Here is a 13,430-nt window from a genome sequence, read left to right as displayed (position 1 = left end):
ACTGCAACACTGCTGGTTTTTTCATGCTCAACAGTTTCCCATGTGTATCAAGAATGGTCCACCACCCAAAGGACGTCCAGCCAACTTGACACATGGGCCAGCATCCGTGTGAAACGCTTAGGGCAGCTTGTAGAGTCCATGCCCCGACGAATTGAGGCTGTTCTGAGGGAAAAGGGTGTGCAACTCAATATTAGAAAGATGTTCCTAATGTTTTGTGCACTCAGTGTGTGTAGTCCTAAATGTTTTTAAATAGTACAGTATCACAACCCACAGTACAAAACCATATAAAGTGTGGGCCTGTAGTATCTGTAAATCAACTAAACATTGTTTTAAATTTCCATATGCAGAAAGTAAAGCATCATTGTTCATGTAATAATCTAATATTAGCATTATAACTCTAGGAAGAGGAAATGGTCATAAAATCAAATAAATGAAAAGACGGAAACCAAAATGTTTTTGAACTACAACTTGTTTTATTTAAAAATGTCAAATTCAGTGCAAAGTAATGTAGTGCATTGGTGTCTAGATCCCTGTTGGGTGGCAAAGTGTCACAAGAATCCTGTGGGGAGAGAAAACAAGAGAATACATTAAATTAATGGGTGTTAACTAATCAGGGTACAACAAAGCACTTCAAGTCCTCAATTCCTTCAAAAGAGAGAAGGAGAAAGGAGTATGGTCCCTGCAGTAGGACTACATGCTGGCCATGAGGTTCTCCAAGTGGTACTCCAGGAGGCTGGAGAGCTCAGTGACCAGAGACTCTGGGTTAAAGTACCAGGCCAGCTGCTGGCCAAACATGTCATCTAGCAGAGCCATCAGCCCGCCCTGAAGAGAACACCACACAACACATAGAAAATGGCTCTGAGTTACTAGCTAATCAAGAGGAGAGAGAAAATTAGAAATACTCCCCCTAAAATGGCATTGGAACCTGGTTAACCATGAATAAGGAGGTAAAAAGGAAGTACACTTAAGAATATGGAAGTAAAAAGAAGTAATCTCTTTACTCTTACATTGAGCAGCAGCAGGTATCTGTCAGCCTCTGGCTCCATGTTGGCAGCAGTGGGCAGGAAGGAGTACAGGAGAGCGTACAGACGCTCCACGAACCCACCAGGGTGCTAAAGGAAACAAAGGAGGAGAAAAGAGGAGAGAATAGAAGAGAAGAGGAATTTAAGTGAAACTGCTAATAGAGATATCAAAACATGTACCAGTGAGATGCTACTTACCACCATCAGGGACTTCTGAGCTGTCATTAACCCAAACAGCACCAGCTCAAAGAGGACATCTATCATGTTCACATGATGGATCTAGGACAAGAAAACACATTTGGAGAAAATAGGAATGATTTCATATAGATCAGCTACTGTGATGTATAAAAGACATGCATGTGGAAGAACTCAGTGAGACTTGAAAGAGTTAATGAACTCACCTTTGCCTCAGCCAGCTCCCTCTCAATGTCATTCCGCTTGGAGGGGTCACTCAGGTAGTCCACAAAGTCCTTATAGGTACGGATGAACTTGGCCTCGTCCTATGACAAAGAAAAGAGCATCTTAGTGAACAGAACATATATCCCCTCAGGGACGCATTCTTTCCCTTGAAAGAGAATGAGTTAGTGAGTTACCATGTGGTTGGCCTGAACCAGTGCGCCCAGGAGGACCTTTCCCGCCACAAACAGACGGTTCCTGCTCAGGGTGGAACCAAGCAGGGTCTAGGGAAGAGGGAAGAGTTAGGGTGAGACATCTTCCTCTAGGAGACAGAACAAGAAGTCACAGAGAGAAAAAGAAAAGTGGGTCCACTCACAGTGAAGGCCTGGCGCAGGGAGACGAGCCTCAGGGCGATGTCCTCCACTCTCTTGGTGATAAGGTAGAGGCTGTGAAAGGGAGGGAATGGAGCATGTCAACCATTAGAGTCAATGGGGGATAACAGCATTATGACCACTATCCTTCAGCATCTGACAAGCCCAGACTACACAGACATTTAGAGGAACTCACTTTAGCAGAGGAACCTCCCTCTCCTCAGGCAGCAGGTCCTCCTCCCAGCCCTACGACAACAAAACAAGCATTCAAAATCAGTGACCAATGCAATGACATAACAAACAACCGGTCAATGGAAGGATCTTAATGCTCCTAGTCAATAGTATGTGTGTGTAACGTCTAACCTCATAGCAGTTGTGGCCCTCAGGCTCTGGGTCAGTGAACTGCTGAGTGGTGGGCGTAGAGAAGGAGGCAGCCTCCGACCACGCTGAAGAGGAGAGAAGCCCGTCCAGCCCCATGTGGAGAGTGGCGTACACCACTGAGACATCAGTCTGCTGCTCAAAACACACACAACACACCTGTTTACCACACACACGTTATTAGAAAACACACCAAATCTAATGCAAAAATGCCCAGTAATGTCTAGTCTATATACATAGGAAATCATTTATTTACCTGGTAGCAGCCAAGCGTCACGTCCACAGACGTCTCGTGGCGGAGGTGAGACGCATAGTGGGTCACCCTGCCAGCCACACGCTGACAGAGAGAGAATACATGTTAAGGCCAAATGGAATAAGTGAAGAAAAGCCTAATCTAATACTATTTCAGTAGTATTTACGGCTTACCTGGATCCAAGTGATGGACTGCACTTTGGTGGCACAGTAGGGGATGCCCTCTGGACTAAGCCTGGCTGTCTCCTTGGAGATGGCCCACACCAGTTGAGTCTCCAGGCCTCTCACCCTACTCACGTGGTGCATCCTCACCACCACCTGCTGTTGAGATAAACAACAAGACAACATCAACAAAATCACTTCAGCAATTGCTGTGACACATTTCCACCAAGATCAAATGACTGACAATGTAGATTAGGATTAGGTAGTTACAAAGACACATACCTGGGATCCCCCACGCATGTAGGTGATGAAGGGGCTGATGAACTGGAAAGTTCTCCAAGCTTTAACCACCGGACCGGCATTGTTCTGCACATTACAATACATTCATGTTGGAAACCGTAAACATTGTAACCGTGATGTGACTGTGTGTGTGTGTAGGGGGGGGGGGGTCTCTTACCCTGATCACAACAGGCCCACAGTACAGGGGGCTGAACCTAATCGGAATCAACTGCCATTTGCCAGTGGCCTCCTAAAGCAGAAAGCAGACAAGAGATTTGTTTAATATCAAAGAGACACAACTTGAATATCTGGGATATTTTTCAAACATAAAATGGAGAGCCCTCCTCACCATTCACACTTGACCGCGCCTCCACAATTGCTAAAGACTGGGAGATGACGGAACATACAAGTCCGCCAGCCCGCTCAATAACGGAGGGGAGGGAAACATCCAAAGGGGCTGGAGGTGTCACACTCCCTCCTTGGCCATTTCTATCTTGGCTGAGGCAGATCGACGAGACCTCAGTAGCATATTGATTCTCCCGCATAGGGCTCCTGCTAGAGTCAGGTCCAGGAACAGTTGAAATAGAGCTCACAGCCAGGGAGCAAGGAATGCCACTCCTTCTGTCTAAAAGCTTGATAGAGCACGAGGAGGGGCGGCTGCTGGAGGGGAGGTTGGTGTTGGTCTCTTCGCTGGAGAGTAAGGAGGAGAAAGGGGCCAAGGTCAGTTTGACAGGGATGACATGCCCACAACCTACCACAGCAGATAAGGTTCCAGAGTAGTCAGTGGCAGTAGGTGGTTTAGCAGATTGTAATTTAGCAGGTGGTGGTTTAGCAGATTGTAGTTTAGCAGATTGTAGTTTAGCAGATTGTAGTTTAGCAGATTGTAGTTTAGCAGGTGGTGGTTTAGCAGGTGGTGGTTTAGCAGGTGGTGGTTTAGCAGATGGTGGTTTAGCAGGTGGTGGTTTAGCAGGTGGTGGTTTAGCAGGTGGTGGTTTAGCAGGTGGTGGTTTAGCAGGTGGTGGTTTAGCAGATGGTGGTTTAGCAGATGGTGGTTTAGCAGGTGACGGTTTATCAGATGGTGGTTTAGCAGGTGACGGTTTAGCACGTGATGGTTTAGCACGTGACGGTTTAGCAGGTGACGGTTTAGCAGATGACGGTTTAGCAGATGGTGGTTTAGCAGGTGACGGTTTAGCAGGTGACGGTTTAGCAGGTGGCGGTTTGGCAGATTGGGGCCTGGTAGAACGTGGCCAAGTAGCCAGGAGGTTCTTAGTAGAGATCTGACTGGAGGAAGAGTGTGCTCGTTCCTCACTGGACAGAGAACTGCTGCTACAACAAGTTTTGACTGGTTCTTCAATGGAGATTGGGGAGGACTTACTGTCAGGACTCTGAGTGAGACAGATCACATTGACTTTGGAGAGTAGGGAGGTACAGCTGACAGAGCCCTGGGTTGAATCTTCGTTGGTGTCTTTGCTGATGGGGAGCATACTCTCTGCATCACTTTCTGAAGCTCTCAGCCTTATAAGGTCAACCAAGGCAGGGATAGATGAGCTAGATGAGCCCTGGCTGGAGGGGAAGCTGGTGTTGGAGGAGAAACTGGCCAAGGTCAGTTTGACAGGGATGACATGCCCACAACCTACCACAGCAGATAAGGTTCCAGAGTAGTCAGTGGCAGTAGGTGGTTTAGCAGATTGTGGTTTAGCAGGTGGTGGTTTAGCAGGTGGTGGTTTAGCAGATGGTGGTTTAGCAGGTGGTGGTTTAGCAGGTGGTGGTTTAGTGTTACACCCCTGAACAAGGGGGGAAAGAATCACAAGAGTGATAGGTTAATGTTTACTCATTGAGAACTTTTAGTGCAATCATTTTACATAAGTAACACATTTTACAGAATAACAGATCTACAGGAAATAGATAGTTTTATTCAAGTCACAACAGTATACACTGTACATCACTGAAACAAATACTATTTTCAATATAACTGTCAAGCACAAAGCTTTAACTCAGTAAACCATAACTCAATTTATCAACAGGCAATAAAGTGTTTGAAAAACAAGTACACAAATAATGCCGCAAAATATCTTATTAACGCACATGTTCATTCACAATCGACATAAAATGGCAGCTACGTAGCAGTAGGAAGCTAGCTGCAACCGAGCACGGCTCATATTACTCTCTGCAAACTTAACTAACTTCCTCAATATGTTACTAAGACACACCTTAAACACTCTTGACATGTTAGCCAGTTATTACATTTAAATTACTCGTTTTAATCATCAATAACGTACCTGAACAAGGGGGGAAAGAATCACGAGAGTGATAGGTTCATGTTCACTCATTGAGAACCTTTAGTGCAATGAGAAAAAGACCGCGAATTCTCCGTGAATTTGAGTGGAGACCAGAGCAATCAATCTCAGGCTCATAGATTAAGAGCATTTAGTAGATCACAGGTTAACACTTTTACCCACGACAACATAAAGTAATCAACATAACGTTTACACATTCCTCTCACAATTCGTACCCTTTGTATGCTTGACGGATTTGAACACAATTATATAAATGTTATCAATCTATCAACTAATACTGAATGCATGATCTTCTTAACCTTAGATGTTTTAAGATCCTCACATACTATGAATTTACTAATACTGTTTAATGTATAACAGGCTATTAGTATTTCCTTTAACCTGTCACATTATCAGATTGGGGCATGGCAGATTGGGTCCTGGTAGAACGTGGCCTAGCAGCCAGGAGGTTTTTATTAGAGATCTGACTGGAGGAAGAGTGTGCTCGTTCCTCACTGGACAGAGAACTGCTGCTACAATAAGTCTGGACAGCAGTGACTGGTTCTTCAATGGAGATTGGGGAGGACCTACTGTCAGGACTCTGAGTGAGACAGATCACATTGACTTTGGAGAGTAGGGAGGTACAGCTGACAGAGCCCTGGGTTGAATCTTCGTTGGTGTCTTTGCTGATGGAGAGCATACTCTCTGCAGCTCTCAGCCTTATAAGGTTAACCAAGGCAGGGATCAGGATGCTATTTACCTCCTCCAATACTGAGCTTGTTATGTGCCCAATCATGAGCAGCAAGTCCCTAACAGTAATCTGTATATATGAACACAGAAAGGTACATCAACGGAATTGATATAGATTTACAGTATGTTGGAAATCAAAACACATGTTAATCCATATCAAATTTTAAAAAACATAAATATAACAAGTATACCTTTCATATTTTGTAGCAATTACTCTATATCAAATGTGTGGTCTCCATTGTTGCAACTTAATCATCTCCCTCATCTAGACGTTTTACATTTACCAAAGTGGCAAACGCATATCACATCATATCATCCAAATACAGTGGCAAGACAAAGTATATGAACCCTATTGGAATTATCTGAATTTCTGCATAAATTGGTCATAAAAATTTATTTAATCTTCATCTCAGTCACAACAACAGATTAACACATTCTGCTTAAACTAATAGCACACAAATTATTGTATTTCTATTGTCTATACTGAATACATCATTTAAACATTCACAGTGTAAGTTGAAAAAGTATGTGAACCCCTAGGCTAATGACTTCTCCAAAAGCTAATTGGAGTCAATTAGAGTACAATCATTGAGACCAGATTAGAGATGTTGGAGATTGGAGATGTTGGAGATGTTGGTTAGAGCTGCCCTAAAAAAACACTCAGTTTGCTATTCACAAGAAGCATTGCCTGATGTGAACCATGTCTCAAACAAAAGAGATCTCAGAAGACCCAAGATTAAGAATTGTTGACTTGCATAAAGCTGGAAAGGGTTACAAAAGTATCTCTAAAAGCCTTGATGTTCATCACTCCACGGTTAGACAAATTGTATATAAATGGAGAAAGTTCAGCACTGTTGCTACTCTCCCTAGGAGTGGCCGTCCTGCAAAGATGACTGCAAGAGCACAGCGCAGAATGCTCAATGAGGTTAAGAAGAATCTTAGAGTGTTAGCTGAAGACTTAAAGAAATCTGTGGAACATCCTAACATCTCTGTTGACGAGTCTACGATACGTAAAACACAAAAACAAGAATGGTGTTCATGGGAGGACACCACGAAGAAGCCACCGACTGTCCAAATAAAAACATTGCTGCACGTTTGAAGTTCGCAAAAGAGCATCTGGATGTTCCACAGCGCTACTGGCAAAATATTCTGTGGAGAGATGAAACTAAAGTTGAGTTTTTTTGAAAGGAACACACAACACTGTGTGGAGAAAAAAAAGCACAGCACACCAACATCAAAACCTCATCCCAACTGTAAGACAGGGTCTTGAAAAAGGGAAATTTCTTTTTTTGTACTTTTTCCACCCTGCACTGTGATTGTTTAAACGGTGTGTTCAATAAAGACATGAAAAAGTATGATTGTTTGTGTGTTATTAGTTTAAGCAGACTGTGTTTGTCTATTGTTGTGACTTAGATGAAGATCAGATAACATTTTATGACCAATTTACACAGAAGTCCAGGTAATTCCAAAGGGTTCACATAATTTTTCTTGCCACTGTACTTGGATATGGATTTCCCAGGAGATGGGAGACAGGGAAGCAGTAATATGTCTACAGCCCCCAAAGAGTGGAAGCTGGGAACATTAGTCCATTACCAGAGGTGTGTGTGTCTCCATTCCCAGGGGTCTCCAATCTCCCATCTGGCTACCAGGCTAAGAGAGACGGGTGAGAGAGAGAGGCAAATGGATGTAGATACCAACAGAAACACTGAGGTCCTATTGCTGCTTAAGCAACTATGAGTTGATATCAGCCCTAGGAGTGCCGCTGTTCCATCCTTACCTGTCCAATCACCGACCAGCGGATTCGGCGCTCCAGGCGCAGCTCCCTGCACACTTCTCTTTCCAGCTCCTCAAGCCTGGGGCGTCGTTTCACATCCCAAGCCAGTTCGGCCAAGTGAAGGTTCTTCCCCTCTTCCATTTCACTCTGAAACCTTCACATACAAGGGAACATCAAACATGATTTACCTTCATTTTTCTACAACTCAAACTGTCCACCATATCTATTTCTTACTAAATACATAGTTCCCCATTGAAACACCCACACTAGATATGCATGATAGCCACACCACAGTGTATATGACGTAGGCTCATTCAAAAAGAGACATCTCAGCAACAAAACTGGTTGTCATATCAACCAGTTTTGCCCACTTGGAAGGCACTCAATATGTTCTTCTGTTATTTCCCCACATTCTTGTTAGTAAGACCTCTTTATTATTCATATAGCTGACATGTGATAGTGCTGCTGAACCCTTTCACTAACAGACCCAAATCACCAGTCAGTTTGGGTACTCCATTAGTCCATTCTTTAATCTGCCACTGAGCTGGTGTGAGTATCCGGTCTCCGTGACAGTAAGGCTGTTATAGAGCTGACTGTAGGGGCCCTGTATACAGTAGCCTCTCCCTGGAGTCTCCACACATACTATATTACATTACTCTTTACTTTTCCTCTCCACTCGACCTGCTCAAAGAAAACATATCAAACCAATTTTTTGTATATTTTTTATGAATTCCTGAGAGTATTCTCAAATACACCCCAAAGTATTCCAAGAGAGGCTAAATAGGCAACAATTAAAGTCATTCCCCTATGTGCACTTAGGCCAAAAAAGGCCCAGTCAAAAAGTGTGGTGATTCCATGTTCTACTCTCAACCCTTCTCTCATCACATATTGTATTTGACTTTAACTCCACCGTGGTGTGACGGAATGGGATAGAACCCTTCTAACTGACCTCTACTGTTATCTCAAATGGGTTTTTAGAGTTAAAGACAAAAAAATAACCATAAGAAGTCAGGAAAGAGAGAGAGACAGACAGTTCTACAAATAGTACATTTCCCGCCCCTTCTTAATCATCTTTTAATGCAGGGGTGTCAAACTCATTCCACGGAGGGCCTTGTGTCTGCAGGTTTTTGGTCTTTCCTTTCAATAAAGCCCTAGACAACCAGGTGTGGGGAGTTCCTAACTAATTAGTGATGTTAATTCATCAATCAAGTACAAGGGTGGAGCGAAAACCCGCAGACACTCGGCCCTCCATGGAATGAGTTTGACACCTGTGTTTTAATGCATCATCATCATGATTCTATTACAGGCCACCTGCTTTAGCCATTACAGCTCTGTTCTCCGCTCCCATTGGCTACAGGGCTGGCCATGCCTCCAGTAACAGCTCTTATCAATGGTCCAGGGGAATAAAAGGAAACAAATAGTTTTTGTCAAGTGGTTCTTTGGTACCATGGTGACCATGCTGGACTGGATAATATGTTGTGAAAAGCATATTGACCTGGTAGATAGCAAAATAAAAGCATTCATTCACAAATGTCCGTTCACAAACACGATTACAGTACAAAGGCCTCAGAAATTAAGATTTACCAATGATGTGTAAAAGTTGTTAATTTCTCTGATATAATGTTTTCAATGTACAGTACATAGCCAGTCACAGCTCCCTTTCTTTGTCTTTAATAGACAATATATATGAAATACTGCTTATACGTGCTATGAGTCGTAGTGGATGTTACTAATGGTGTCCAGTGCCAGACTACTGTACCTCTATGCCTATGATCTACTATACTGTGGTCCTTAGCCTAACACCCTTTTAACCCTGTCCTATGGTGCTAACTGATCTGAAACCAGCTTTGGGTAGGTTAATTTCTAAATGTAATCCGTTACTAGTTACCCGTCCACAATTCTAATCAGTAATGTAACATTTGGATTACCCAAACTCAGTATGGTAATCTGATTACTTTTAGTTACTTAAGGATTTATTTCCATTTACGGGGCATTAGACATAGACAAAACGGATTCATTAAACACATTTGGTTTGTCATCATAGTGGTATCTGACTTGTGGTCAGACTCAATCAGGTGGAACAAACTTAAACTTGTGCCTTTTTTCAATGCTGAATTTAATGTAATTTTCCCCAAACATCCTTTCTGAATTTAAAAGTAATCCTAGAAGTAAGCATCTAGTTTTCAAACGTGTCTGTAATCTGATTACAATATTTTTGCTGTGACTAACTGATCACAGTAAAAAAAAAAGAAATTGTAATCAGTTACTCCCCAACCCTGTCTGAACCATGTGAGGCATGTTTTTATCTCCAGGGCTTTGGGCCCATTCCAACTGGCCATTACTGCTAATGAACCACATAAATCACACACATTATTTGTGTTTTAAGAAGCCCCTTGCATTTCCTCGGCGTACGTTGTATTGGGCTCCAGCCAGCTCTCCTCTCCTTTAGTTATGTGGGGCTTCTCTATGTGTTTGGTCTAGTAACATTACACTCTTGGTGCTATAGTGTACCTGTGCCACGTTCAATAGCTTTATGTTTGACCTGGATCACAAGCATGTGAGAGAATATATGTTGGATCTCAGGTCTGAGCTCTGATAGGCCAGCCACACCACATGCCTCCGTGGTCTAAAGATGCTCAAACTGCCAACAACATATCAACTGCAACTCTGTTGACTTGCAACTTTTTAGGGTTATATTTTGCATGTTTTGCTAAACAGTTGCACATTTGAGGCCTGCTGGAGGTCATTTTGCACAGCTCTGGCAGTGCTCCTCCTGCACAAAGGCGGAGGTAGCGGTCCTGCTGCTGGGTTGTTGCCCTCCTACGGCCTCCTCCATGTCTCCTGATGTACTAGCCTGTCTCCTGGTAGCGCCTCCATGCTCTGGACACTACGCTGACAGACACAGCAAACCTTCTTGCCACAGCTCGCATTGATGTGCCATCCGGGATGAGCTGCACTACCTGAGCCACTTGTGTGGGTTGTAGACTCAGTCTCATGCTACCACTAGCGTGAAAGCACCGCCAGCATTCAAAAGTGACCAAAACATCAGCCAGGAAGCATAGGAACTGAGAAGTGGTCTGTGGTCACCACCTGCAGAACCACTCCTTTATATGGGGTGTGTTGCTAATTGCTTATAATTTCCACCTTTTGTCTATTCCATTTGCACAACAGCATGTGAAATTTATTGTCAATCAGTGTTGCTTCCTAAGTGGACAATTTGATTTCACAGAAGTGTGATTGACTTGGAGTTACATTGTGTTGTTTAAGTGTTCCCTTTATTTTTTTGAGCAGTGTATAAATGTTTGGGCGAACAGAGTGGCATAAACAAAGATACAGTAGAAAAGAATGAGAATGAGTAATGCAAAATGTGTAAACTAAAGTGACTAGTGTTCCATTATTAAAGTGGCCAGTGATTTCAAGTCTGTCTATAGGGGAGCAGCCTCTAATGTGCTTGTGAGGGCTATTGGCCTAGAGATAAAATCTGTTTTTCAGTTTCTCGGTCCCAGCTTTGATGCACCTGTACTGACCTCGCCTTCTGGATGATAGCGGGGTCAACAGGCAGTGGCTTGGGTGGTTGTTGTCCTTGATGATCTTTATGGCCTTCCTGTGACATCGGGTGGTGTAGGTGTCCTGGAGGGCAGGTAGTTTGCCCCCGGTGATGCGTTGTGCAGACCTCACTACCCTCTGGAGAGCCTTACGGTTGTGGGCGGAGCAGTTGCCGTACCAGGCGGTGATACAGCCCGACAGGATGCACTCGATTGTGCATCTGTAGAAGTTTGTGAGTGCTTTTGGTGACAAGCCGAATTTCTTCAGCCTCCTGAGGTTGAAGAGGCGCTGCTGCGCCTTCTTCACAACGCTGTCTGTGTGGGTGGACCAATTCAGTTTGTCCGTGATGTGTACACCGAGGAACTTAAAACTTTCCACCTTCTCCACTACTGTCCCGTCGATGTGGATAGGGGGGTGCTCCCTCTGCTGTTTCCTGAAGTCCACAATGATCTCCTTTGTTTTGTTGACGTTGAGTGTGAGGTTATTTTTTTCCTGACACCACACTCCGAGGGCCCTCACCTCCTCCCTGTAGGCCGTCTCGTCGTTGTTGGTAATCAAGCCTACCACTGTAATGTCGTCCGCAAACTTGATGATTGAGTTGGAGGCGTGCATGGCCACGCAGTCGTGGGTGAACAGGGAGTAGAGGAGAGGGCTCAGAAGGCACCCTTGTGGGGCCCCGGTGTTGAGGATCAGCGGGTTGGAGATGTTGTTACCAACCTCACCACCTGGGGGCGGCCCGTCAGGAAGTCCAGGACCCAGTTGCACAGGGCGGGGTCGAAACCCAGGGTCTCTAGCTTGATGACGAGTTTGGAGGGTACTATGGTGTTAAATGCTGAGCTGTAGTCGATGAACAGCATTCTCACATAGGTATTCCTCTTGTCCAGATGGGTTAGGGCAGTGTGCAGTGTGGTTGCGATTGCGTCGTCTGTGGACCTATTGGGTCGGTAAGCAAATTGGAGTGGGTCTAGGGTGTCAGGTAGGGTGGAGGTGATATGGTTCTTGACTAGTCTCTCAAAGAACTTCATGATGACGGAAGTGAGTGCTACGTGGCGGTAGTCGTTTAGCTCAGTTACCTTAGCTTTCTTGGGAACAGGAACAATGGTGGCCCTCTTGAAGCATGTGGGAACAGCAGACTGGGATAAGGATTGATTGAATATGCCCTTAAAACACACCAGCCAGCTGGTCTGCGCATGCTCTGAGGACGCGGCTGGGAATGCCGTCTGGGCCTGCAGCCTTGCGAGGGTTAACACGTTTAAATGTTTTACTCACCTCGGCTGCAGTGAAGGAGAGCCCGCAGGTTAAGGTAGCGGGCCGTGTCAGTGGCACTGTATTGTCCTCAAAGCGAGCAAAAAAGTTATTTAGCCTGTCTGGGAGCAAGACATCCTGGTCCGCGACGGGGCTGGTTTTCTTTTTGTAATCCGTGATTGACTGTAGACCCTGCCACATACCGCTTGTGTCTGAGCTGTTGAATTGCGAGTACTTTGTCTCTATACTGGGACTTAGCTTGTTTGATTGCCTTGCGGAGAGAATAGCTACACTGTTTGTATTCGGTCATGTTTCCAGTCACCTTGCCCTGGTTAAAAGGGCAAGTTTCACGCGAATGCTACCATCAATCCACGGTTTCTGGTTTGGGAATGTTTTAATCGTTGCTGTGGGTACGACATCGTCAATGCACTTTCTAATGAACTCGCTCACCGAATCAGCGTATTCGTCAATATTGTTGTTGGACGCAATGCGGAACATATTCCAATCCACGTGATCGAAGCAGTCTTGAAGCGTGGAATCAGATTGGTCGGACCAGCGTTGAACAGACCTGAGCGAGGGAGCTTGTTGTTTAGTTTCTGTTTGTAGGCTGGAAGCAACAAAATGGAGTCGTGGTCATCTTTTCCGAAAGGAGGGCGGGGGAGGGCCTTATATGCGTCGCGGAAGTTAGTATAAACAATGATCCAAGGTTTTACCAGCCCTGGTAGCACAATCGATATGCTGATAGAATTTAGGGAGTTTTGTTTTCAGATTATCCTTGTTAAAATCCCCAGCTACGATGAATGCAGCCTCAGGGTGTGTGGTTTCCAGTTTACAAAGAGTCAGATGAAGTTCGTTCAGGGCCATCGATGTGCTTGCTGAGCGGCCTTTCAGGTTATGTCGATATAGGACTCGTTTTACTGTGGATATAGATACTTTTGTACCCGTTTCCTCCAGCATCTTCACAAGGTCCTTTGCTGTT

At 44.5% G+C, this 13,430-nt stretch overlaps 1 protein-coding gene across 1 annotated transcript; it reads right to left on the bottom strand.

Moving 5' to 3' along the window:
- Nucleotides 1–397: 397 nt before the first annotated feature.
- Nucleotides 398–8,478, bottom strand: LOC129847217 (uncharacterized). Its single transcript, XM_055915042.1, has 15 exons — nt 7,664–8,478; nt 7,480–7,536; nt 3,616–4,644; nt 3,039–3,110; nt 2,864–2,947; nt 2,594–2,740; nt 2,424–2,504; nt 2,153–2,302; nt 1,986–2,035; nt 1,795–1,864; nt 1,616–1,702; nt 1,424–1,522; nt 1,221–1,301; nt 1,008–1,112; nt 398–559 (listed from the first exon to the last, which is right to left on the bottom strand). Exons 1-15 carry the CDS (start codon nt 7,799–7,801, stop codon nt 398–400), a joined length of 2,412 nt encoding a protein of 803 aa, XP_055771017.1. The 5' UTR covers nt 7,802–8,478.
- Between the last annotated feature and the right edge of the window lie 4,952 nt (nt 8,479–13,430).

The sequence above is a fragment of the Salvelinus fontinalis genome, unplaced genomic scaffold, assembly GCF_029448725.1.
Source record: "Salvelinus fontinalis isolate EN_2023a unplaced genomic scaffold, ASM2944872v1 scaffold_0764, whole genome shotgun sequence".
NCBI lineage: Eukaryota > Metazoa > Chordata > Actinopteri > Salmoniformes > Salmonidae > Salvelinus > Salvelinus fontinalis.
The sequence above is the reverse complement of the archived record's forward strand: the minus strand, read 5'-3'. Positions and strand labels throughout refer to the sequence as shown.